Genomic DNA, 27,767 nt, shown 5'->3' with positions numbered 1-27,767 from the left:
CTCTGCGATTTCCAGAGCTAAAATATAATAAGGGCCTTGTCTCATAAAGCACTCAATGGCTTGAAGAGCGGGTTTGGCGTCGCAAAATAAAGTCCATATGCGAGGAGGCTCTCTTGCAAGGAATCGTATTGCCTCGCGGATAGCAACAAGTTCTGCTGCAGTTGAAGTGGACTTGTGGTCTAATTTAAACCGTCGAGCGATGGGCATTTGCGGGATGACAAAGGCTGCGGCGGAGGCACATGGGGTAACAGAGCCATCGGTATACACGTGAGAAGTACTACTGTATGCTGTAAAAATGTGCGATAGGGTAAGTTGCTTAAGGCCAATGGATGAAACACAGGACTTCCTCGTAATCCCAGGGATTTGAAGTTTAACAAGCGGTGTAGGCAGGACCCACGGAGGTGCACTAGGAATGCATGGGGAAGAGAATCTAAACGGCAGAATGTTCTCATGACGCAATATAGTTCTTGAAAAACTGCAGTTTGGGTGTGTGGCAGGGAGTGCTGATAGGGGATGTTGCCTATGTCGGGTCAACAAGCGTAGGTGCACTCGAAGAGGTTCGCTGAGCATATATACTTTGATGGGACAAGCCCGAGCTTCCGCAATCGTTCCATTCGTTGAGGTGCGGCGTGGTAGGCCCAAGCACGTGCGCAATCCTTGAGCTTGTTTGCTCTCTAACGTCCGCACACAGCTGGGTTTCATGTTCGAGAGCACCGGCATGCTGTATCTTATATAGCCTACGAACAGGGCTTGGTACAATTGAAGAAGAGACGATTCCGACGGGCCCCATCTTGCTCCTGCCACCACCCGAAGCACAAGGACAAAAATCTTCAGTTTTGACTTCAGTGCAGTGACGTGCCTTGACCAGGATAGATCACGGTCGATGGTTACACCAAGGAACTTGTGGCGTGTTACGCAAGGTATCGATGTTCCTTTAACGACTATCGGATATTTAGTCATTTGTTTGCGCGTGAAGGCAAGCACTGCACATTTTTCAGTTGAAAGTGTGAGGCCTTGACGTCGTAAGTACGTGGCTGTAATTATCAATGCACGTTGCAAACGCGCACGCAGTTGCGGGCGCGTAGCTCCAGATGCCCATATGCATATGTCGTCGGCATATGCGCTAATCTTTACTGTGTTGGGAAGCTCAGACGCAAGTCCAATCAATGTCACATTGAAGAGAGTCGGACTGAGAACTCCTCCTTGGGGAACACCACATTGAATATTATAGTGACCGGTGTCTCCATCGCTTGTCGACATATATACGGTACGGCCATTGAGATAACTAACGATCCAATTATATAGTCGGCCACAAATGCCTAAATCGTCAAGCGCATCAAGGATCGCGTAATGCAGAACATTGTCATAGGCGCCCTTAATGTCAAGGAATACTGCCCCGACTAATCTGCGTCGACTTCTTTCTTGTTCAACATAGGGGGGGGGGGGGGGGGGGAGGGGTAGTCAATGTTCCAGTTGGCCTGAAGAGGAAGAAATATAGTTAGGCAGGCCACTCCTTAACGCGTCTTTAACGTTTAAAATGTTAAAGAAATTAAATAATTGCACGCCCATTAGCTTGCTTTTAGCATTGTATAAAATATTCTCCAAGAATGAGGGCAACACTTGAGTTCAGTACACCCAGAGAACATATTCTACGATAGATTACATATGTCACCAATCGGGTAAAAGAGAAATCTGCGGAGTGCAAGGAAACTCTCTATATTGATATCAGAGATTATGAAGATACCTTTCAGTCAGTAGAGGTACCAGCAGTCATCGTGTAATCAATGAGTAAATGAAGCATAACGCGAATATCTTAGCGATTATGTATCTAGACTTTACAGCTACATTAATTCTCCACAAGAAAAGCGGAAAAATACATGTCAAGAAAGAGGTCAGGCAAGGAGACACAACCTCTTTAAAGCTATTCAGTGCATGCTTAGAAGTATTCAAGCTATTAGACTGGGAAGGATTAGGAGCGAGGAGCGACGGTGAATATTTCAACAACCTTCTGTTTGCTGATAACATTATCCTGTTCAGCAACTACTCTAGGGATGAACTGCAACAAATGACTGAGGATCTTAGCGGAAAAAGTGTAAGAGTAAAAAAAAATGGGGTTTTACAGGCCAGAACCATGATATGATTATGAGACAGTCAGTAATGGGGGACTCCGGGTTAATTTTGACCGTCTGGGGTTCTTTAACGTGCACCCAATGCACAATACACGGGTGTTTTTTTTTTTTTTTTGCAATTCGTCCGCATTGAAATGCGGCCACTGCGGTCGGGATTTCATCCCGCGCCCTTAGCAGCTCAACGCCAAAGCCACTGCGCCACAACGGCGGGTAAAGTGTAAGAGCAGGGTTGACTAATAATATGCAGAAGACAAAGGCAGTGTTTACTACCCTAGCAAGAGAACAAGAATGATTAGCAGTCATACACTAGAACCTGTGCGAGAGTACGCTTATCCAGGCCAGTAAATCACGGGGGACCCTGATAATGAGAAGAAAATTTTCAGCAGAATTGATCAGTTGAATAAATGTTTCATTGATGGGATAGCTACTTGGACTAATACGAGTATTGGGGAAGAGTAGAAAGTGCCCAACGCTCATAGATTTTAACAAATCTTTATAGTCTAAAAAAATAAGCACCTTGTATAGGTGAGATAATACATTTAATTGACTGACATGCTAATCAATCTTGCAGACTCCGGCAGTGCTACCCATGGTGTGCCCATTCTCTATTCTCTCGTGTACTTAATTCGGGGGTCTATTCCTTTTAAATATACACGCACGGAGCCATTCCGAGCCATCTCAACTCATTCGTTATATACCAGGTCAGTGCACACACAGAAAACAAAAAACAATAAGGAAAGCTGCATGCGAGCACGTTTATACGAGAACAGCGCCATTGGAACGCTGCCGCCCACATATTCTCACGTTAAACAACGTTAAACAGAAACGAATGGTAGTCGGAACGTAACATAACGCGCACATAAGGCTGGCATAGATCACGCCATGCCGTCTGTCATGCAGCAGACAATACAACCGATGACATTGAGGCACATGCAACCGCACACGTCGCTTCGGTTACGTCATTGAAAGGTTTCGCGGCGCGCTGACAGCATTCCTGTGTGCCTTCTAGTGAAAACATATCCTTGTTGGTTAGTCATTTTACTATTATTATAATTTCTTTGTTTTATTGAGGATTTTGTAACGTTGCACCCTGTTTTCATTTCTTTTCATTTCATTCGGTTTAGCTTCTCTTCGCGCTAGCCGTGTTAGATCTTCAGTTCTCATTTCGTTAAATATTGTGTACGGAGGTGCTATTGTTCCTTTTATAACTACTTTGTATTTCGCCGTCACCTAACACTGCAACCACGGAGCATGTGAGGTACGTAAATAAATACACGAATATAATACCCGTTTAAATGTGGTTGAGCAATTTAAATGTGTCGGAGTAGTTTTTTCCTCCTGTGTGTCTTGGGAACATCACGTGGATCATATCAAAACGACATTGGCTCAAATAACTGGTGTCGTAGGTCGGCTCAGATACGTTCTTCCAAGGCCAGTAAAATTACTCCTCTATAATTTCCTTTTCTACTCCTATTTAAACTATTGTCACCTAGTGTGGGGCACAGCCACAATTAGCTGTCTTCAGCGTATCTACATTTTGCAGAAGAAACTCTTTCGTCATGTTCACAATGTCCCCTGGGGCTCACCGAGCGCGGATCTCTTTCAGAAAGTAGTGTGCTATCTTAAGATCCACAACTTGTAAAAATACCGCTTGAGTGTCCGGTTTAAATTGAAACACGGAGAAACGTAAATCACATACGTTACCTTGCTGATTTGCGCGCCTGAGAAGCAACCTACAAGACAAGGTATGCGGAGAATTGGGTAGTGCCGACCCCTCGAATAAATTCTTGTAGAGAAAGCCTGCAATTCATTCTGCCTTCCCTCTTAAATGCTTATGTAAATAATAATTTTGATCTCTTCAGTGCGTCAAACAGTGCTTTGCGTGCTATGTATGTTACCATGTAGGTTCCTTTTTCCTTTTTTGTGAATAGTCTAAATATTGTATAATCTTGTTATGATTTCTATTATACTTGCTCATTATTGTATAACTGTTATTACACTGCAATTACCTTTGTTTTAAAAGCCTTGCGGTGAAGCCGCTGTCAAGCGAAACGGGGCTGTGGCTTTGCCAAGCTGTTTCTGACAGCTTTTTCTGCGCCTCCGATGTCTGTATCTTTACAAGGCAGAAATAAAGAATTTGGATTTATTTATGGCCAGAGCGCTGTTCGGCAAGGTACCGGTAAAATGGAGATCTGCGCAAAGTTTCTGTTGTTAAACTCCGCATACACGAACCAGATTGCGCTGCCACGTCCAAACACCGTCAACATTCGAAGTGGAGTCAGTTCATCAGACTGTGTGGATGTTACAGACCAAAGCGACTCCTAGTGACCAAGGTCTGCTGCGACAAAGCAGCAATAAATAATGCTGATTCCGCGTTGTTCGTTGTCCGCTTTGTTAAACTTACGATTTTCAACATGGCGCCAAACCTGCACCACTGGCAGCAATTGCTTTCCGCATCGGATGGGAGGATAGTGCTGCGTGTGACCACTGCGGCGACGAGGAAACCATCGAGCACGTACTGTGTCACTGTCCCCAATACAGCGCACATAGGCAGTCACTCGCGACCGCGCTGGCGCGTCTTGACCATTGGCCGCTTTCGGAGCAGACAGTTCTGGAACGCCGGGCTATACAGTCGTCACACAACAAGTCAGTCAAGGCAGTCTTGAAGTTTTTGCGATCGAGTGGACTATCTGACAGACTATAGTGCTCACAGACGTTTCCAACTTCCTTTTTTTTTATTCCTTGAATTTTTTTTTCGTGACTGCTTTTTCTCTTTCCTATTATTTCCGCCTTTCATTTCGCCTTTCCCTTCCCCTAGTGCAGGGTAGCAAACCAGAATTTTTTCGGGTTAACCTCCCTGCCTTTCCCATCACGTTTCTCTTTTTCTCTCACTGGCAGCAATAAAGTGGATCTCCTACTGATGACTGACCCAAGTAACTCCGTGAATCATGACACCGAGCACAGCGGGAGCTCGTGCGATCTATGAAGCACCAACATTGTTGGAACGCGTATAGAGAATCGCGTCGTGCGAAAGTCTTGCATACTCAATTTGGGTGAGTAGGACCCAAGGAGAAAAGTTGGCGAAATGTATTGTTGTTCTGGGTAAGCCTTAAGTGAAATTAGCTTGGGCTTCTCTCGCGAATTCAGCCAGTAAAAGTTAACTATACCGTAATGAAGCGTCCTCCGTCATAGACTACCAGTCTTTGCTAGGACGTTGATGGTCCTCATGGAGGGACTAGCAGAATCTCTGTTTTCTGAGTCGCTTCCCATCTGAGTGCCTTCAGATATATAGATGATCGCTTTTTCGTTCTCTAGTCGCACATTTGAACCTTGCGATTGGCTGGAAAAAGATTCCATTTGTGGCCGCTTGTGTCTTTTAATGAGAATGCGTGGTCATGTCATAGTAAGTGTTCTTCCGGTAGCTGGTTCCGCGTCGTCGACATTTCAGTGTTTCGCTTGCATTTCAAGTGATATACTACAGTGTGTACTCTTCTCGTGTCCCTGTACATTTCACTTAATTGAACTCTATCATTGCGTAAGAGGGTGAATGAAGTGGCGCTGCTGTGACGTGGTTCCTTGCAATTCTTGTCAATGGATTAGGACAGCCTGCTTGCCTGTGTGAGGCGCATTTGCAGCGAAGCAGACTTGTAGGACGAGAGGGCGGAAGCCTGTAATGAATGAACGCTTTGCCGTGGTGCCCGATCGCGCCCTATCGCGCGCGCCGGCGTTGCAAGTGCGTTGTTCCGTTCGCTGGTCGCAGCACGTGCCCAAGCCGCTCTTGTTGCCAACAGCCACGTCGCGCGGTTTTTTTTTATCGCGATGTAGCAGGCGACAATTAGCAGACGACTGCAGCCGTCGCAACAGGAACTAGGCACGCCGTCTGCTTCCGACGCCCACAGTGTACGGACGGGCGTAGTATTATCGAACGAGAAGTGCGCGCTGTATAGGAAGTAAGATTTGAGATAGCCATCGGTAGTAATGGGACCCAGAAATTGCCGAGAGAAACGAACTATGCAAAGCGAGCACTGGGTTTCTTTGGTGACCCCGTTATCATGTTCTGGCTCCCTGTCTGACCGCAACCGTCCTGCCTATACGTTCGACTACGAGTGTGCGTACATTTCGCAGCTATGTCTGCCCTCCCTGTTGCTGAGGGCAAAATGGCATATCCGCTCTGAGCACCGGAAGGCTTGTAAATATATCGCTGCGAGCAGGGCTGCATTGTTGTCAAGAGGAAACAAAGACTGAAGCCAGCAAATTTCGAGAACCCTTCCTGTGACAAAACGACTCGAATGCGAAATTATATTCCAAAATCAGTGACGTCACGCTCCTGTGCCGGCTCTGGCTTGCTGAGGTGAAGTTTGATCTCGATTTCCTTCTCTGCATAATTGTTGAGAACGGAGCTGAACAGAAAATTCACGCAGAAGCTCCACTGGAGTCGTCTAAGTATGCGTAAGCATTGTGCCACTTGATCATCTCCACGCAGCACCGTGTCATTATCGATCTTGTCAAACTTGATCCGACCGCCATAAACACTTATCAAGCTTTATCGGCCGCTATCAACCTTATCGGTCTACATCCGACGCTTATCAACCCTTATCGGTTGTTGTGGCCCTTAACGGAATGGATCTGTCCCTTATCAACCTTTATCGGTCGTTATCATCCTGTGAAAGTGGATGTCCAGCTAAGCTGTTGCAAAACCACCACAACTGTTGAGGGGGTATGCAATGCTTTATTGATGGCTCGGATGTTTGTTTTCAGCTTGTTCTTTATCGAAACGTATGCTGTTCTGTGGGTTGTACGGGCGATTTCAGTGAATGTGTGCACTGTTCGCTTCTCTTTGCTGAGCGCTTGTAGCCTCAGTCTTACGGGGATATGAGACGTTGCATTTTTCGCTTGCGTACGGGGGTATGAGCCATTGCTCATTGGGGTATGAGCCATTGCATTCGTCTTAAGTGACGTAGGGACAGGTTTCTCCTTGGGTAGGCATAGAAATGCTTACGCACCTAATAAAATTTTGGGGCTTTTCATGCTCAAACCACTATATGATTATGAGACACGCCGTATATAGTGGGGGAGGTAGGTATGCAAAAACTTTATTTTTTCTCCGGCAAGTTAACAGGATGGGCTTCACCCTGTCCAGGCGTGGTTCAATACCGGCGAAGAAAAGCGCGGTACACAAGGGACGAGAAAGAATTGCGACACGAGCGCAGAGTTAGGCCCGGGCTGCTTTTTAGGGACTGTATAACGCCGTGTCAGGCAAGCAAAGTCAGACGCTTAAAGTATGTAGTCGGTCCCCACCAAACAAACCCATATTATATCCCATGTCCAATGCAAGTGGGAACCTTTACGACTTTTTATATGCGGTCCGATGCTTCATATGGGATTATTGAATATGGGAGTTAATTATGGGGCAAATAGATTTTTTTTCGGTAGAAACGTCGAAAATGCTGCACCTAGGTATAAAAGAAAACGTTCAACTTCCTAGAAGTGTGTGACCTTAGCCATCAAACTGTGCAACATTATACATGTATTCGCATATATACAGGCTGTAAATACGAATAGCTGGTTGCGTGCCCAGGCTACGGAAATATTGATACTTTTGTCAGATTGCGTGGTCCATAAACTCTTGACGCCGTCTTAAGGCAGACACGTGTTACTTCCTCTTCCACTTTTCATCTCATCAACCACAGCGTCCGTGTCACAGTACGATTATATTGCCTCTTTGTTTCACTGTGCAGAGTGTGTTGTCGACGGTGCGCGGTACTACGTGGGCCAGACGGTCAACGTCGACTGCAACAGATGGTAAGAGAGCACCCCCCCCCCCCCCCTTTCGACTTCTGCAAACGTTTCTGATTCATGCTCCGCTCCAATGCAGACTTTGTTTTCTCCCAACAAATATTTCTGCAGATGAAGAACACTGCTTTCCTTGACCTCCGTGCTGCTTGTGATGATTTATAACGTTGCATAGCGCCGTATGCATACAGTAGCCTGTAGGCAGTTGTGATTACGCGTGTAGAACAGATTAGGGAGTTTTAGCGTGTCCGGTATTCCGGTAACGTTTACGTCTCCGGCAATCTGGCTAAACTTTGTCGGAATACCGGACACGCTAAAACTCTTCATTATTTTTTTTACTCCCGACTATAAGTTCAACGGCAGTTACTCAGCGTTACCAAGAGCACGCTAAAATCAACATTTAGGAGGTATGCACTGACATCCAGACCGCCATTTGTTGTACAGCCAACACGGCAAGAAGATGTACAATATCTCATCCGCTTATCTTCGGAAGCACAAGCGCGTACGATACTCTTACCACGTACTGGTACTGGTACCACGTACCAGACGTGGGTTCGTATCGCACCTGCGGCCAGTTGTATATTCATCCGCTTTCATTTGCATTTATTTATCATTTCTTTATTTCAATTAAGAACTGAACTTAATTTCCCCTATGCTGAGCTTGGTGTCATTGTTTGTTGGCTTCTTATGATACATACATACATACATACATACATACATACATACATACATACATACATACATACATACATACATACATACATACACTACATACATACATACATACATACATACATACATACATACATACATACATACATACATACATACATACATACATACATACATACATACATACATACATACATACATACATACATGCGGATCATAGCCTCCTATAAAAATATAGGAAGCTATACCGGATGTTCAAAATAACGCTTTACGGAATTTTTAAAAATCTCCTGTGGCAGGTAGCATAATTCTTATCGTTCAGCTGGGTTATTCGTTGAGGCGGACATTAGTAGCACGAGAAATCGAAATATATATTCAACTAATTAACAAAAATTGACTAATGAACTTCTTAGTTATTTACTTTACGACACATATTGCAATTTACGAATTGTATCCGGTGATATTGCAAGACGCATCCACTTGAAATGAATTTCCAGGATGACACCAGTTTCGAGATATTAATTCCCAAAGTGTGGGACGAAATATATGGGCGTTCCAGTTACTTTTGCACTTCAATGTATAACACAGCATTTTGGTAAAAAAGTAAGTGGAACAACAGTGCATTTTTACGGCGAGTTTGATGGCACATATCTCCAAACTGGTGTCATTCTGGAAATTCTTTCCAAGTGGATACGCCTGACGAGCTCACCGGCTGCGATTCATAAATTGCAACATGTGCCGTAAAGTAATTAACTAAGAAGTTAATTAGTAGTTTTTGTTAATTATTTGAATATGTGTTTAGATTTCTCGTGCTTCTAATGTCCGCCTCTTCAAATAACCCAGCTCAACGATAAGAATTATGCTACCTGCCACAGGCGATTTTTAAAAATTCCGTAAAGCTTAACTTTGAACAGCCTGTGTATCGTAATCAAGTGAAAAGCAACCATTTCGGGCAAAGGAAAGGGAAGGTGAGTATTTCACTCGTATAGAAGACATGCTACACTGTGCAGTCGTTTACTATAGATAAGTGAAGTGAGAGACCCACGACAAGTCGCACTCTCTGTTCCATTCATCCGTGATTTGCGCCTGTCGTTCTTTCTGTTCGACAGCACCTGCCGCAACGTGTCGGATCGCCACGCCCAGCTCCAGTGCGAAGACCGAGTGTGCATCAACAGGCAGGAGCTGATTAGGCAAATCAACAACGGCAACTTCGGGTGAGCCCATTTCCGGCCGCGCCTGCCTGCCTGCTTGCCCTCATACTCACGGTCGGTGCGTCATCTTGTCGAACCTAAAGTTACATTCGAGTGGTCGCTTTCGAGCGTTCTAGAGCGCTCTCGCGGTGCGGTCTACATTCGGTTGGTCAAAATCGAGCGCTCGGAACATGCTCGCCTGGTTCATTCAGGGCGCCACGCTCCAGCCCGGAGAGCTCGGATGCGCTCCTACTCCTTTAACCTGGACGCGCGACCGACGACCCACAGAAATTCGATCGTTGAATACTCCGACTGCTCTGGAAGCACTAACCTAACCTAACCTGACCTAACCCGACGTTAGGTTAGGTTAGGGCAGACTTTTTTTTTAACTCCAAACCGAGTTGGAGCGCTGACAAGAACCATTATAATGCATGCGTGTCACTCTTTGCGATTCACTTCGCCTGAGCGCTGGTCTTCCAGAATTTCAACCATGTCATGAGCAGCCGTTCTTAATTCTATAATAGTCCACCACGAACCAACTGAGTCAAGGGTGGACGCTTATATGCGTCTTCACATAAAACACTATCTCAAATTTCGCACGACGAAATCACATTGTTATAGATGCGGTGAAAGATGGACAGATAAAAGTATGTCTGTTTTTCATGAGAATATCAATCCGTTTTAGGCGCCCCGCGGAACACAGTAAGTTGCAACTGAGTTGCACAACTTAATAGCGAGTAGCGCAATCGAGTTTTTAATCGATTTGTAATTGAGCTGCACTACTCGCAACTCAACTGCGAGTCGTGCAATTGGACGTCTATACTTTGTGTTCTGTTTGACGCCATGAATAATCTACACGAACTAGTTGAAATTAAGTTCATAATCCACAGTCAAAGCGATTCACCTGTCACTGCATTGCAATGGCAAAAGGATGAGTCCTTTTTTTTTTCTTTTCTTCCAGAGTGTATCATAATCAGTTCCCATAGACATAGCGAGAGATCATCGCGCGCGGCAAAAACCATAATTAGTATTGAAGGTCCCACGCGTGTCGGTACAGCATCTGTCTTGCCTGTCGCCTAAAAACATTTATTTCCTAAATCTAGCATAAAGACCGACAGAGGAGCGTCACGAGGCTTTGCTGCGATTCAGACACATGAACGCTCGGAAAATGCAACAAAGTTCAATTGCTAGCTTATGCGCTACCGTGTGTGTGCTTATGAGAACTTTACTCATTGCCTACGTCTATCAGCGCATATTCCGGTACCGCCCAAAGTCACTTCAAACGAACAAGAACAATTAGGCCTCGCTTGACGAAGGACAACTTGTCGACACCACGCATCCTCCAAGAGTCATCCGTTAGCGCTGTCACTTGGCACGGCATTGTTACACCGCGTCGTGACTCGAACCCCCGTTGTTCTCGGCGTCTCATGTGCCAAACCGTCTTCCGCTCTATGCAACGTGCTTGTGAAGCAGCAACGTTTGCCTAAAAGGAATCGCCACGACGTCGCTCCAAACGCCGACGGCCATAACGCTCATGTTTCAGGTTTATATTTCAGGCTTATCGATCAATTTCATGTTACAACAAACACTGCAGGAAGAAGAAGAACGATAACTTTATTGATAGTCCGGCGAGTAATTCGGGGATTTGGGCGAATACCCCTGCCTACGCGTCGGCCACGAGCCCTTGAGCTCTGACGGCTTCCTCGGCCCGCTGGACGGAGGAAAAAGAAAAATTTAGCAAAGAAGGTCCGGAAGCTAAAAATAAAACCGTCGGCGGTTGGGATATAACTTCCAAGTAGCTTAAGAAGATCAAGTATAGTCTCTAAAGTAAGGCATTCTTTTTTATGGGTCCCATACGTACTGAGGTGGGGTTGGAGGGATAGTTGTGCTACGACTATTTTCACGACGCCACCGCTGCCGCAAAGAATGCATGTGGACTTCATCATAATCATCATAGTCAGCCTATTTTAATGCCCACTGCACGACGACGGCCTCTTCCAGCGATCTCCAATTACTCCTGTCTTGCGCGAAGTTGATTCCAACTGGCGCCTGCAGATTTCCTGATTAAATCAACCCCACCTAATTTTACTTCGTCCTCGACTGCGTTTCCCTTCTCTTTGCACCAATTCTGTAACTCTAATGATCCATCGGTTATCTGCCCCATGCCTGTAGCAGCAGTCCTTAATGGGCACAATTGAGCCGCTGTACTGTATAGTGAGAAACATCTATTTCGTTGTTTTTCTTTTTTTTTTTACCATGACAAGCCCGTGTAGCCCACAATACCACGAGGCAGGGAGCTCGAAATAGAAATATTCTGCATGACGCAGAATGGCTAGTTGGGCTATCGGGTTGATGTTCATCGCGGAAGTAATTAGTCCTCAGCGCGACAAGGTTAAACACGGACCGAAAATGAAAGCTGAATCAAGCGCTGAATTCGCAACTATGCTTATTTGTAAACGAACAACGGAACATATATACTCATACGCATACCAGTCAAATGATCCCGGCACAACATGCGCGAAGGAACATGGATCATCTCTTCGCTCTTTGATCACCTCTTGAATACCCACAGCTGCAAAGAGATTATCAGTGTCCTTTGGCGCGCGTACTGAGATGATTTGACTGATATGTGCACGGATAGATGTTCTTCCGTTCTCTTTTCGCATAAGCTTAGTTGCAAGTTCAGCGATTTTGTCGTAATCCTTTTTTTTTTCTGTCCGTGTTTAACAACCCTGATACGCTGAGTATTACTTCGACGATATAAATATTCCACTTATAGCATCTGGGTTGACGAGACGTATCCCTCAAGCCATTCCTAACTTTCGCTGTGACAGTCCCCGATGGCACTATTACCCTCAAGGCTGTTTTGAACACAGGTAAAGCGGAAAAGCGGAGAGGTGAACGGGTGTCACGTGTTACACCATGGTACCGGCCGGAAGGGCCCGCATGCGCACTGAACTCCAATCTGTTTTCGCACGTCACTTGGAGTTGCGTCGCACTTCCAGAGCGAGTGCGACGACGCGAAGTGACCCGAGTGTTCTCGACCTCTCGCAGGTGGCAGGCAACAAACTATTCGTTCTTCCAAGGCAAGCTTCTGGACGAAGGCATCCGCTACAGGCTAGGCACCCCACCAACCAGAGAGACCGGTAAGCTGAGACAATACGTTTTTATTAGTCTTAAATGAATTACTCGCGGTTATGGTCTGCGCATGCGCGTCTATGGTCTCCACATGAAAGAGGCCCCCACCAGTAGTTTAAAAAAGCAAAATTCAGAGTGGTCTTAATGAAAGGCAGAGAACTTGTCACATAGGCATTTCGAGCAAACCTCCTCTCCCCTTTACTCAAGTTGAGCAAGAAGTTAGCTGGCCGCCAGTCTTGATATCATGTTTTGCCTGAGGGCATCTTTCTTTTTTTCTCTTTTGTACTCTCTGAAATTCTTAGGTACGAAAACTAAACACTGGTTGACGTACTCCGACGCCATTTCCGAAGGCCACATGCATCCAAGAACCTAGATTTGTGATCGGCTAGACATCGGCATCGCGTGATCCTTATGCGGCGCAGCCATAGAGTTTCCTACAAAAACATGGAGGGAGGAACAAATCTAGGAGGGAGAGTCACGTGACAGCCTTAAAGCCTAGTAATAAGAAAAAATTGGCAGCCGATCCACAAAGTGAACGCCGATGATGGAGCGAAGCTCCTTGGACGATTACGGCTGCTGCTCGAGCTTTCGCTTCTTGCTGCCGTTGCCGGCGTGCTGCTGCTTCTCGTGCTCGTAGCTCAGGGTTGGCTTCGCGGCGTTGCCGTTTGGGCTGCCGCATCTCGTTCTCGAAGTGTAGGATCAGAGTCACGACGTTTGCGCTTACGTTCGCGCTCCTCCATACTGCAGTGCTAAGTGTATCGACAGCATCGCGGCGCCGGCGTAACACCTGCGCGCGGTCGGTATGCGCGCTGCGTGCGCCCGGCGAACGGTTTTGCGCATGACGTCGTGCGCTTGCTCGGAGAGGGGTTTCGGAGCGGCGCCGGCGCAGCGCAACACCTGTGCGCGGTCGGTATGCGCGCTGCGCGCGCGTCGGGGAGCTACGACGACAACGGCGACAGCGGACATCGTGAGAGCCTAAGGAGCTTCGCTCCTAAAAATGTGATAGTTTCACCCGAAAGGCGAAGCATGAATTGCGATAGCAAATTAGTAGAGAGCTATACGGATTAAGGATATTAGTTTTATCAGCTGTATAAACTTGGACATGCAGCAGCACCAGCAACACGCAAACTGTTGTCGACGCCGTCGGCGTTTTACCCGCATTCGCACCGAACGCGCGTGGCGTTGGTAGCGTGACTGTTGCCGGTGCCTCTTGGGGCGGCTCCGAGGTTTTCGACGAGATCAGAACGGGACAATCGTCGAGCAGTGTCGGAAGTCTTTACCACCTTCTCGCCTCGCAATGTTTCTATATAAAAAGTGTCACAGTTTCGCCCTAAGGGCGAAGCAATGAATGCGATAGCAACACAGCAATGTCATACGAAATAAGGTGAGCGGCTTTGGTAGCAACAACATGCAGAACTGTTGTCGACGCCATCGGCGTTTTGCCCGCGTTAGCTCAAAATGCGTGCGGCGTTGGTGACTGTTGCTGGAGCCTCTGATATAAATAGGCACTTGGTGCCGCAGCTAAACGTCGCCTCCCTTCCCTCCCCCTCCCCCACGGCCTCTCACGCGTCTGAAGAAGGCGCGTTTGCTCTACATATATGGTGATTGTAAAGGAGAAAAGAGACGCCTACTTCTGCAGCCCTTAAGCGAGCACGGCGCAGAACGCGCGTTTGTTCTCCGCCGTGCGTTCACTCCTCGTGAAAGACGCGCCCCTCGCGCCCTTTCACTCGCACATACAGCGTTCGGCGCGCGGCGACGATTTCTTCTCCAAATGACGTCATACGGAACCTCACGGCGACGGCAATGGCGACGGCGACGCCGACGGCAGAAATCTGCTTTTGAGTGTCCATATAATTGCTATCGCAATAAAATACGCATTTGGTGCCGCAGGTAAACGTCGCCTCCCGTCCCCCTACGGCCTTTCGCGCGACGGAAGAAGTCGCGTTTGCTCTCCGCCGTGCGTTCGCTCCCCGTGAAAGCGTGCGTCCCTCGCGCACATACAGAATACGGCGCGCGGCGATGATTTCATTGCTGTTGGACTCTATACGGAACCTCATGGTGACGGCGACGCCGACGGCAGAAATACGCTTGGAGTGTACATATAATTGCTATCGCAATAATAAAAAATGTCGCAGTCTCGCCCGAAAGGCGAAGCATCCATTGCAAACGCAAATTGATAGACAGCTATACCAACTAAGGACAGTAGTTTTATCGGCCGCATAAGCTTGTAAACATTCGATTACGAACTAAATTAACAAGCACGGTGTCACGCTTGCACAGGTCAACATGAAAACATCTCGCACGATGACCGCGGAAGCTCGTTGTCAAAACGCTGGAGTGAGGAGGCGCGGCAGCAGCAAGCGAAGTGACCTTCGTACCGCATCTCGCTTCAACACGAAATAAAGGTCGAAAGCATAGCGCATTAGAGCACTGCATGGGCTTACCCAAAAGCACGAGCCTGGCCGGGTAGGGCAGTTTTTTCCCGGGCTCGGGCCGGGCTCGGGCACGGCATGTGCTTGTAACGTGCAGCGAGTTATCCTCGCGCGTCTCAACTCTGAAAAACCTGTTGCCCCGGCGCAGCTGGAAGCTAACAGTGCTACTCCTGTGTACTTCTATTTTCTTTTTCTGTCGTATTTTGAGCTGTTTTAAAAGTCCAGAAAGACCGAAGTCACCTCAAACCAACGGATGCCCTTGTATTCCTTACCTAAATCAATGTAATTAATGCTTTCAGCGCGGTACAAGCGCGTTCGCGACTTGCTGATTCTTCAAAGGCGAATTGGTAAAACGATGACTGGTAAGATAATTCGTCACGCGGCTGAAATATGGCACTGCGTCCATCCATGATTGCACGCATGTTCTCAACCGGCCGCCTAGCAGCAGCGCATTACACTGCACCATGGAAAGAGGAACGAGAAGCTTTCTCCATTTACTCCATCCATGCGCTGCGCTCACGACCGGTCGTGGCTGCGCTTCGGCTAGTACTAGAATACGGTTGAGTGGGATGAGCGGCTGGGGCCACCGTTACTAGGTAATCTAGTAACGTTGGCTGGGGCGGCGCGGCGCATGCTTTGCAATGAGGCGCCCGACGTGGAAAAATACTGTGGCGGCGTGGCGATAGAAGTGGATTGCGCCGCATCAGGGTCGCGCCGTTGGAAACTGCTGGCGATACTGCTCGGCAGGGTCATTCGTACTCCTTCGCGCACTGGTATTTGCGTTCAGGCCGCTCAAATGGTGTTCATAATCACATATCACATGTATTTATGCCTTAAGAATAAATTCCTTTCATTCTCTTCTTTATGTTAAATGCGAAGCATTCCTTGGCGAATATTTGCTAGTTTGACAGTATCTATCTATCTATCTATCTATCTATCTATCTATCTATCTATCTATCCAGTCGCCTACATATTTGCGCTCTCATGGTCGTTTCGTTAACTTGGCATGCACCAAAATTGGCATACTATGACAAGAGTATATGACGAACATAAATGATGTCATGAATGTCATGACATGCCTGTCATGTAGGTCATGAAACAGCCGCCTACGTCTTGGTGCTCTCGTCGTTTCGTTACCTTGGTAGGTACCAAAATTGACATAGTATGACCGGAGTGTATGACGAAGTGATAGGTATGTCATGACGTGCGTGTCATGTAGGTCATGACAATGACCCAGCGAAAAAGATTAACACTGAAATGGGTTCTAACGTGGGCAATAAGTGAAGGAAACACTGAAGGATTATGGTAGAAGTCATAACCATGGGCATGACTCAGCAAAAATGATAATGATTCAGCGAAAAAACATTAACACTCAAAAACCACTGAAATGGTTTCGGGCGTGGGCACAAAGTGAAGAAACCACTAAAAGATTGTGGTAGAAGTCATAGTCGATCATGACCATGACTCACCTAAAATGAGAGTGACTCAGCGAAAAAGATTAGCACTCAAAAACCAATGGAATGGGTTCGATGTGGTACTAAGGGAATGAAAAGGATAAAGGTTGATGGTGGAAGCCATAGTCATGAGCATGACTAAGGCTTTCGCCTTAAGGTTTTTTAGGTGTTGCTAAATGGACTCCTGAGGACTCATGACATGAATGTCATGACATGCGTGTAATGTAGGTGATGAAAGGGCCGCCTATGTATTGGTGCTCTAAAGGTCGTTTCGTTAACTGGGGAGGCTCCCCGCAACTGCTTCGCATAACATCGACTCCCACAGGGCGTGGCATTTGCCGGCTTTTTTTTTTTTTTTTTTTTAAATGCCGCTCGGTGATCTCGGGCCGGGCTCGGGCCTAAGGCAAAGGGGTGGCGGGTCGGGCCGGGTGGGTGACGTAGATTATGTCCGGGCCCGGGTCTCGCCATAAAACTATTGGTCGGGCTCGGGCGGGCAGCCCAACGTAAAAACGGACCCGGGCCAAGCCCGGGCTGAAAAAATCGGCCCGTGCAGTGCTCTACAGCGCATGCGTAGCTACCGGCACTAGTTGCACTTTGTCCACATCGCAGATCGCTTTGCAGATGAGGCTCGCGCTGGCGCGCACTTTTTTCACGTCGCAGATCGCTTTCAAGATACGGCACCCGCGCGGCCGCCGGAGTAGAACGGCCCCCTCCTCGTGAACGCTCTGCTAAAACTGTCTAATATCTACATTTGCCGAGCGCGCGGGGATCGAACCCCCCACGACGTAGTGTTCAGGAGCCCAACACCATAGCCATATGCGCTACGGCGGCCAGGTCAACTGCTTATTCCATCTATCACGTGAACCGATGAGTGGGGCGGGAGAACGAAACGCAATGACGAATACAAAGCAGAATATGTGCACACACAGTCATGGAAATTAGTGATGTCACTTGCCGACAGATCTCCGCGCCTTCGTTTTTTAGATGCGAAGCAGCTTATGGCGGGGGCTTTGTCCGTCCCTCCCGCGGCATCCCACACCCCCACAGCGCATGCGCGTCCCCTCCCCCTCTCTCCTCTCCTGCGCGCCCCCCTTTCTCTCCTCTGGGAATCCGGAGCGGCGCGCACGACAGGTGGTGCGACAGCTGCATACTCCGCTGGGGGCGCCACGGTAGTTCCGCGGTATGAAAATGACGGAGCGCGCGCGCCTCATTCTCTCTCCTGTGCAGCGCCGCGATGAGCGCTAGGGCCGCTGCCGCGGAAACCATCTCCCGCTCAAGCTAACCATCTCCCCGCTGCTTCGCATCCACACATGGTTCCCTTTAGCGGGAGATGAAGTAATTTTTAACACAAAAGTGTTTTATGCCGGGGTCCACCAAGACTTCACTGACGTATTTCCGTCACGGAAATACGTCATACGGAAATACGGAATGACGTTCTTACAATGTACACGAACATAATACAAAGAAAGAAACCAGAAGAAAAAGTTCCACAAACATGCAAAATTTGGAAATCGAACCCACGACCTCTCGGTCCGCGACGACAGATCGCCGAGCGTTTAACCCATTGCGCCACAAACGCATTTGCAGAGAGCTACACAGACGCGCCTTATATATCTAACACTCCTCCGTGTACCCGCGCTCTTGCTCGGGGCGGTGCCGCCGCCTACGAGCAGAAAAGAGAAGTACTGCATTATGACACTAACGCGCACCGACAGTGAACGCTTCGGTGGTCTCAGCACTACGACGCCTCGATGCCAGCATTCGAAGGGACGCTGGCATGAAGAACCACTACCAACGCCACCTAGGTGGCGTTCACCGTACTCAGCACAGCGGAGCGTGGCCTCCGCAATTAGCTCTGAAAATGTTTCTGAAGTTGATCGCGGAGGCTGCAATTACGACGCGCTGTACGCGCTGATTTGACTCGGTGACGATTCAGTTACGTGCTTTGTCTTGCGCGTTGTATTAGTGTGTCAGTTACGTGCTTCGTCTTTCGCGTTGTGCTAGCGTGTGCAGCGTAGTGCAGCTTCCATATGCACGACGGTTGCTCATGGTCATCGACGTTGGTAGTCGTGATGGAGGAGACGTGCCACCAGGCGTCAGCGTGGGTGCATCAACGCCTAAGGGCGCTTTAGCCACAAAACACCAATAGACATTATATATCAATGTGCAATAAACATTACACTACTTCTGTGAAGACACGTTTCACTTTCGTGTTCTATACCGATTCCTATATAAGAGGGATCAACCACATTTTTTCTTCTTTTTGACAGAATTGTTTTGGTGACAGCGCGTAGTCTATCCGTGCCGAACGCTTGAGTTGATTTCTTTGCGACCTGGCGGCAGCCCTCGCTTGAGCGTCTGTGTAACGTTATGCGACCCCTTGAACATTTACTTGCACATGACGTTGAACTCTTTTCAAAATTAACTTCGAAACTATTACGTAATATATCAGGCCCGGATTTAAATTCGGATGCATGCAGAATAGCCTGTAGTTTGCTTATCTTCGGCATATTGGCATGCTTGATCGGCTCTAGGAAATGCTATATAAATGGACACTCGAATGACCAAACTTAATTTTTACGCAGCCTTTATTTTGAATGCAACATAGTGAACATAATTTCACATGCAAATGCCAAGTCCATCTTTTTCACACCTTTTCATTTTTTTCCCGCCCTCTCTCCCTCTTTATAAGGGTCTTTGAGTCCCTCTCCTCCTACATGCAGAGTAGCATGTGGCTGACTTTACACACGCCGGCAGAATTCTCTGCGTTTCATTAAATAGTTTTTTTTTCTCTCTGTGTGTCTGTGGAAGTGGCCCATGCATATTCTTGCCGTAAGCTAGCTTCGGTGATAATTGGTGTTGGTTGACCTGCCGTGGTTGTTCAGTGTTTATGATATTGGGCTGCTGAGCACGAGGTCGCGGGATCGAATCCCACGGCGGCCGCATTTCGATGGGGGCGAAATGCAGAAAACACCAGTGTACTTGGATTTAGGTGCACGTTAAAGAACCCCAGTTGGTCCAAATTAATCCGGATTCTCCCACTACGGCGTGCCTCAAAATCAGATGGTGGTTTTGGCACGTAAAATCTCATAACTTTAATTGGTGTTAGTTTGATCTATAGACCATTGTGTCGTCACGGACGACGAAAGGCACCCGCGTAGTGTGCTCCGAGAGCCGCGAGTTGTCATTAAAAGCCAGAAAGTAGCATCGACATGCCAACCTACCATGCGAAGATACAATTGCATCTCTGTGTTTAGGCAAAGAAAAGGGGGCTTCTAGGACAAGCAGCGTGACTAGACGTCTTACTTTCTCCATAGACACGTTGCCTTCCGCATTTAACCAATGCTTAGCGTTTAAACACGCACTAGAGGGGGAGGAGGTTCACGTTGACAACGTACCAGTTCAACGTACTCGAACTGGTCTTCTGGTCTGAGGAGGATATGCGTGTCTCTGTATATGATGTTGGCAAAAAATATATTCTCGATGTCGTTGAAAGAAACTAAATTTCTACTGCTTTTGAAATCCATAATGTCGAACACGACCCCTAAGAAGAATAGAGCAATATGTTCTCCGGATTTTTACAAACTATGGTCGAAGAACTCGCACTTTTTATATTCCCTCTTACTTTAATAAACTACACAGTATGCATGCCCACCCACCACCGCGTAACAGGGAGACCTTCTTGAGAACTTCGGTGCAATCCACACATTTCTAAACACCACCTTTTATTGTCATCCGAGCCGGTTCTTGCTTTTGTTCTCTGCATTCGCCTACACATACTTGCACGTATTATTCATTGTATGCGCGTTGTATGAGCGTTTATTTTCTTCAATGTATAAGCGTATTTAATGCATAAGCGTGTAAGCGTTATGTTTTTATTCTGTATCTCTTTCTATTTTGTTTTGTTTTGCTGGATCAGTGCACTCCTGTGCCGAACTGCCCAGTCACGCACTCAAGCCACACCGCTTATGCCGACTGAATAGGTCTGTAATGTAAACTACTTAAAATCTATTTTATTCTATTCTATTTTTCCTCGCTGGCAGACTGTCGAGATGAGCGAGCTGCACCTGAAGAAGCGCGAGCAGCTGCCCGAGGAGTTCGACGCTCGCATCCGATGGCCGGGCCTGGTGCACGGGGTGCGGGACCAAGGGGACTGCGCCTCGTCTTGGGCATTCTCCACTGCAGGTATACACTCATCGTCAAGCACACATTTTTATGCTGATCCCAACCCGAAGGCATCTTCGAGGGATCTCCAATTACAGCTAATTCTAGCCGTTCAGTGAATAAGTTAGCGAATAAACCTTGTTATTCCTTCAAAATTCAAGAGGAGGCTGGAACAAAGGCTTCGTGTTCTTGATACATGGACCTTCTACTCCATGCCCGCGAATCGTCTAATCGCACTCCTCTGCCACCCTAGACTGCTTTTTTCGCAACCCCTGAACACAGTTTTGCTACTCTAATTAGAGCGCCGGTTATCGGATCTACACATAACATTACATGCCAATGCATGTAATGTCCACTTCTCTCTCATAATATCGACTCCTCAGCTTCTTGCAGAATAGTATTGACTAAAGCTAGGCGGTTCATGAATAAGGCCCCCTTTGCGAGCCCCATAGGAGGCGCATATGCTGTGTATCTGTCTTTTTATCGTTCTTGGTTTTCGCGTGCACTACTGCATGTGAAGCCGTATGCGCGAAAATAGCACACAGTTTAAAGGGACAGACAATCCCTCAGAACGTGAATTGAGTAACCCCGCTGATGGAAAGATTGTCTACCGTATTGGCTAAAACGAGCCCTGTTTTTCTCATTAAACGTGAATTTATATTTTTAATTCTTTAGTAAAAGTCGCGAAAAATGACATTTGGCGCCCCACGCGGCAAAAACATGAAGATGCATAAGAGCTCTACCACGTGACCTTCTACTAGTGTACGCGGTTCCTGGTCTTTTTATTAATATTGAAATGCAGTACACTTCTAAGTTTTTTCTAAGTTACAATGTGCAGATAAGCCATGTAGTGAGCAGAAAATTGGCGTCATGTGCAAAAGCATGGTTTCGTTTTCGATGACTTGGCTTGGCTCGTTTATCGACAGAATAACGACGCCAGGGGCCAGCCACACATGACGTAGGCGCGTACTTGGGGAAAAACACGATGCAAACACAAGAAAGGTCTAGTACAACAACGCAAACTTAATCTACCAGCTTTTTATTTTCAAAAATGATTGAAAATGTCAAAATATAGGTGATTAACCACAGCTGAACTCACTCCTGTGCAAGCAGAACAATGGGCGGCTTCACAATTCGCATGCCAGGCTATCGGCATCGCTCTCACTTCTTAGCGTTGCTGGAGGAGGGACTCCTACCTTTTTAGAGGCTTCTCAGATTGAAAAATTCTGCTTACGAAATATCCACGCGCTTTGGGAAATAACCGCACTAGGTCTAAACACAACCGAGGGTGAGCTTTGCGTTGCGCCATTAAAAAAAAAAAAAAAAACAGAATTGATTCCAAGAGAAGAGAAGCGCGGTCGAGGACGGTAGAAAACTAGGTGGAGTGATGAAGTTAGAAAATTCGCAGGCGCAAGTTGGAATCAGCTAGCGCAAGACAGAGGTAATTGGAGATCGCAGGGTGAGGCCTTCGTCCTGCAGTGGACATAAATTTAGGCTGATGATAATGATAAAAAAACGAGGGCCTTAAAAATCGGTTGGCAGTCCCTCTAAAGTGCAGAGACGTCCCTTTATATATATATATATATATATATATATATATATATATATATATATATATATATATATATGCGTTCTAGGCGATCTTCAGTTTACTCTGAGGTTTCTTTGTTACCTCCAACTTTCTGGTGCATAGATTAGTCGCGGTTGAGCGTACTATAATTATATCGTAAGTTTCCGCGCGCATTTACAACTTCGTTTCTGCCAGACCGGGCTAGCCGGTGTTCCGTCTTGCATTCGTCAGGTCTGTCGCTCCAATGAATCCTCGAGGTCATTTTCACAGTAGACTCGTCTCTGCTGCCATTTCGCAGCTGTGGCTTCCGATCGGCTGTCGATCCAGTCCCGAGGCGTGGACAAGGTGGAAGTGTCCCCGCAAGACCTTATGTCCTGCCTCAACGGAGGACGCCGAGTCGTCTGCCAAGGTGGACACGCTGACCGCGGCTGGAGGTTCCTCGTCAACTACGGGTGCGTATAATTCCCATTGTCCCAACTTGCAAAGAGAGTGACACTCACAGTTGCCTTGAACGCCGGTTACCCTTCAACTACGAGGGCGAATCAGCCCCTTTGCCCCAATTTTTTTAGCCAAATTATGGCTGTAAATGCGAAGGCAACGTATCCATTCCCAGCGGTGGACCCATGGACCCGCTTGGCCTTATCTGCCGGTAGCTCCGCGGCACGGCGCTACTGTGCATCACACGTCCACGGCGTGCGAGCAACGAAGTGTGATTCGTTTTCCATGGAGCAAGGGAGGAATGTCCCTCGAAATCGACAGGGAAATGCTGTCGATTTATCGAGTGCCGCGCTGTGCGTGAGGCACTCGAGATATGCCAGACAACCACCACGCAATGACGGTGCAGATTATCTAAAGGAAACTTCGCTTTAAAAAAATGGATGAGGAGGGTGCGGTGCGAATTTCAGCGATTTATCCAGCTATAAAGTCTTTCGCCGTGACCAGGCAGCATTTATCACACCGGATACCGCGTGTTCTCGAGAGCAGCTTCTTTGGTATACGCACACAACGTCGTCTGACTTCGTCAGCCTTAGAAGAGTGAGTCTGTTGCTGGGCCTGTTGGTACATACTTGTGGAAACGATTAAACCCAGCCTTCAGGACGCGAACACCAGAAGAGAAGTAGACGGACACACGTAGACGGACGCCCCAGCGTGTGCCCGTCTACTTTTCTTCTGGTGTTCGGGTCCTGAAGGCTGGGTTTAATCGTTTCCACAAGTTCGTCAGCCTTCATCCATTGTGGCATCCGAAATACGTGAACAGACGCCCACACTCTCGGAGTCTGGGTGAAATGCATAACTACCATAGCGCGCGCATGGCTGCGCGGCAGCGCCCCCTGATGGTGACTGGATTGATTTCAGGCTTCATTTTTAATGTTAAATAGCTTGCGACCCATCCACCGACCCTCCCAGGGAACATAATCCTCTAACCTTCTGCCGCGTTGAAAATTTTCATTATGAAGCCCGCCACGGTGGGAGACTCCGGATTAGTTTAGACCATCTGGGGTTCGCACCCGATGCACACTACACGAAGGCCCCCATGAAAATGCCAGGGCCAGGAATCGCAAACCCGCGACCTCGTGCTTAGCAGGGCAACATCATAGCAACTAAGCCAACATGGCGCGTCTTCTGCCGCGTCTTCTGCCGCGTCTCCACAGGAAGCGTCGAAGTACGACGAAGCTTAAAGGGATACGGACACTAAAGTTGGCGGGTGGTTTTTTGCATCGGCACAAAAGTTGAACTGTTGAAAATGACGAATACAACAAGCTGCTCTCAAAAAAAAAATAGAACGAGAAACATCATTTTTTTGCAATTTTCTGTTGCACCTTGCCTTCAAGCGGCCGCCGGCAGAAGCTGAAATTTGAACTGCCAACATGGCATGTCTTCTGCCGCGTCTTCACAGGAAGCGTTGAAGTACTACGAAGCTTAAAGGGATACGGACACAAATATTGGCGGGTGGTTTTTTGCATCGGAACAAAACTTGAACTGTTGAAAATGACGAATACAACAAGCTGCTCTCAAAAAAAAAAAAAAAAAAAAGAACGAGAAACATCATTTTTTTTGCTATTTTCTGTTGCATCTTGCCTCCAAGCGGCCGCCGGCAGAAGCTGAAATTTGAACGGCCAACATGGCGCGTCTTCTGCCGCGTCTTCACAGGAAGCGTCGAAGTACTACGAAGCTTAAAGGGATACGGACACAAAAGTTGGCGGGTGGTTTTTTGCGTCGCAACAAAAGTTTAACTGTTGAAAATGACGAATACAACAAGCTGCTCTCAAAAAAAAAAAAAAGAACGAGAAACATCTTTTTTTTTTGCGATTTTCTGTTGCACCTTGCTTCCAAGCGGCCGCCGGCAGAAGCTGAAATTTGACGTCATAACACCCACCCGCGCGCGCGCGCGCGGCCAAGGTCGGCCAAAGCTGTCGCAATGTTTCCGGGGGTTCCGGTCCCTTGCAGCGTTTGTTTAACCCCTTTCCGCGATCTTTGCACGTGGTCCGTCCTAAACATTATCCCCGTCGGCGCTCCGCGCAGGTGGTGCGTCTTACATGCGCCTTCCCGCGGTCGCCGCTTGGTATCGACGCGTTCGTCGCGGCGGGAGGAAATGCCCAGACATTGCTGTTATAACATCATCGTCGGTCGTGACACGCCGTCGCACACGTTTTCCAGAGACGAGAACGTGCGTAAACTTTGGATACCAGCCTGTCAGCCATCACGCCCAGCCTGGAGACCTCTAAAAAATGACTTCAGTTGCGCGGACCACTTCGTCGACGATAATTATGTGACGATGAGGCTGTGCTTAAAAGCCTCGGCATGCCACTCAAAGGCAACGCCTAAAGCCTGACGCTGCGCCATCGGTCTTCTCGCGAAAACGCAAGGCAGAAATGATCAGCGGCGCGTTTGCAAAGAGGAGGCGAAAAGATGTCGGTGCTGTTTTCGTTCACTTGCAGCCTTCTTGAGCAATGTGAGGGCGAGGCTGGGGCGAGATGCCCGAGGCTGGGCACGAAGGCCGTGATGTCTTTAAAAATGTTTGCAAAGCATAGTAAAACAATACAATTAAGGCTGGCGCGCGCGACAGACACACACACAGCTCTGCTTCTCCACAGGATAAAAGCGGGGGAAAACTGGGGAGAACGCCAGACAGGTGCTGCCATTTGTTGGGCGGCTGGCGAAGTGAACGTGGGAGTCTCGGAGGTACTGATACCTCACAGCAGTTGCTCACGCCGGCGGCATAAACAGTCATCCACGCACTGCTGAAGTACCCCGCGCAGCTGCCTCGCCTGCGTGCGCTCTTGAGAAAGCAAGTTTACAGAAGAAATAACAAATAATTCTTGCACAAGTGTCTTTTGCAGAGCGAAATCTTCGCGCTACGGTTCGCGAAAACCTGACCGGCACTTCCGCGGCCGCCTGCTCTTCTTCGTCGCTTGACGCGGAAGGCTCGTAACCGTAAGCGGTAATATTTCTTGCCAAATTGGAATGGTCCTCGTCTTCATACGTGTACCCATCGCTGGTAGAGGCACTAGAACTCGAATCCATGCTCGCGATGGCGGCGTCAGCACGCTTCGAATGACCGCGGCCGGCCGGCTGGCTATCCGACGAGGGTGTCGTGACGTCACGCCTTCCAACTCCCGCGGGTCGGGCAGAGAGGCGCGCACTCACAAAAACGCCAAAAATAAAGCCATCGGCTCAAAAATGAGCTAAGTGACTACTTCTTTTCGGTGTAATCACACATAGGATTCATTTTCAGCATAACTGTAAAATTTTCTGATTTTGTGTCCGTATCCCTTTAAAAAATGAAGTCTCTTTTTCCGGAGACGCATACATTTTCCTAACGCGGTTCGAAACATCAGATAATTGACGATTTCCGAATGCGGCACGATGTACTCACGGTGTACCTAATTTTTGTTGTTGGATTACATCCCAACTATAGCTGGCTAAACCGAGAAAAAAAGAGCTCGGATTAGCTAATTTGGCAGCACCACATTTGCACGCTAAATAAGCAACTTCCTAATAGCGACAGTCAAGTTCCAAATAAAACTATTAGCCTTATATAAGGCGTGCAGCGACGCCCTTTGGAGTGTCGCGAGAAACAGTCTTGTACGTTCGAACATTTACACGATTATGAACGTTTTTGCGCTTGCCTAAGCAATACGTTCTTTAAAGGTTACTTTACCGCAATAACTGACTTAATGCGGCGAAGCCCACTTCAGCGATTTTCTTCGTCACGACGATGGTCCGTGCCCCGAAGGCTCTACGTGCACGCAACCACGAATTTGTCCATTGCAACACTGAGCCACTAAGTGTTTTATCCACGTTAAGGGGGGGGGGGGGGGGGGGGGGGGGCATGCAAGGCTGAAAGTTAACAGCTGTCTTTCATTGTCCCGTTGTTCAGCACTCCTCCAAAGTTTCAACTTTGGAACTGACATGCTACTTTTAACAAAATTCGACAGGAGGCTTTGTCTTCTTGTCATTAAAACATGTGGTACATTTGATTACCCTAGCACAAATAGAAAAAGAAAGATATGCTTGTCCCATTGAGCAAATGAGCCTAGCTTAGGAAAACTATACAGATATTTAAAATTATTCGATTAAATTTTCAGAATAAATATCTGGATGTTCTATATTACACGATAGGGACAGCTGCTTGCACATTTATGTCTTCGTCAGTAGAAACAGCATCACTTGAAAACTAAGTTTTTCTTTTTGTTACTGTTTTCCAGAAATCTATACTACTTTGTCTGTAAAAGCAATTGAGAAATTTTTCCTCAAACATTTTCCATAGTTTTGTTTCTCAAACATTTTCAGCCTATAAACAATCTTACAAACAGTTTTCGCCTTTGCAGTTTCGGAACCATAGTTCTCCTAAAAGTCCAATTTGGTCAAAAAGTGAAAGTTGAGAAAAACTGATTCAAAGATCTCAAAACATGCCAAAACACATGCAACTGCCGGGTGAAAATAGCTCATTTCCTTCTGTTATATCGCACAGATAATGACCAAACTTGGTGAAGAGCTTCTTTATATGCTGAGAAGTCCAAAACAGAAAATGAGAAAATTCGTATTTCTGGCAAAAATTGCAATTTTAGCCCCGCCATCCCTTCTAACATTAATGAAGTTCACCGGTATACACTAAGCGGCGCCTACACCAAACGAACCCACTTTGAAAGTATAGGTCATACCCGCGCTTACTGGTGAAGATACTTTACTTTGTCGCCCTAGAGTAGCTGCTGCTTTCACAA

At 47.3% G+C, this 27,767-nt stretch overlaps 1 protein-coding gene across 1 annotated transcript in view; it reads left to right on the top strand.

Moving 5' to 3' along the window:
• LOC119466348 (uncharacterized peptidase C1-like protein F26E4.3) overlaps nucleotides 1–27,767 on the top strand; it is a 52,323-nt gene that overhangs the window by 14,080 nt on the left and 10,476 nt on the right. Inside the window, 6 exon segments of the mRNA XM_037726856.2 lie at nucleotides 7,868–7,931; nucleotides 9,704–9,808; nucleotides 12,839–12,911; nucleotides 12,913–12,930; nucleotides 20,852–20,993; nucleotides 22,841–22,994. Of these exon segments, the coding sequence (XP_037582784.1) occupies nucleotides 7,868–7,931; nucleotides 9,704–9,808; nucleotides 12,839–12,911; nucleotides 12,913–12,930; nucleotides 20,852–20,993; nucleotides 22,841–22,994 (556 nt within the window).

Source organism: Dermacentor silvarum, chromosome 10 (assembly GCF_013339745.2).
Source record: "Dermacentor silvarum isolate Dsil-2018 chromosome 10, BIME_Dsil_1.4, whole genome shotgun sequence".
Classification (NCBI taxonomy): domain Eukaryota; kingdom Metazoa; phylum Arthropoda; class Arachnida; order Ixodida; family Ixodidae; genus Dermacentor; species Dermacentor silvarum.
Note: the sequence above shows the minus strand (reverse complement) of the source record. Positions and strands in the feature narration are given on the sequence as shown.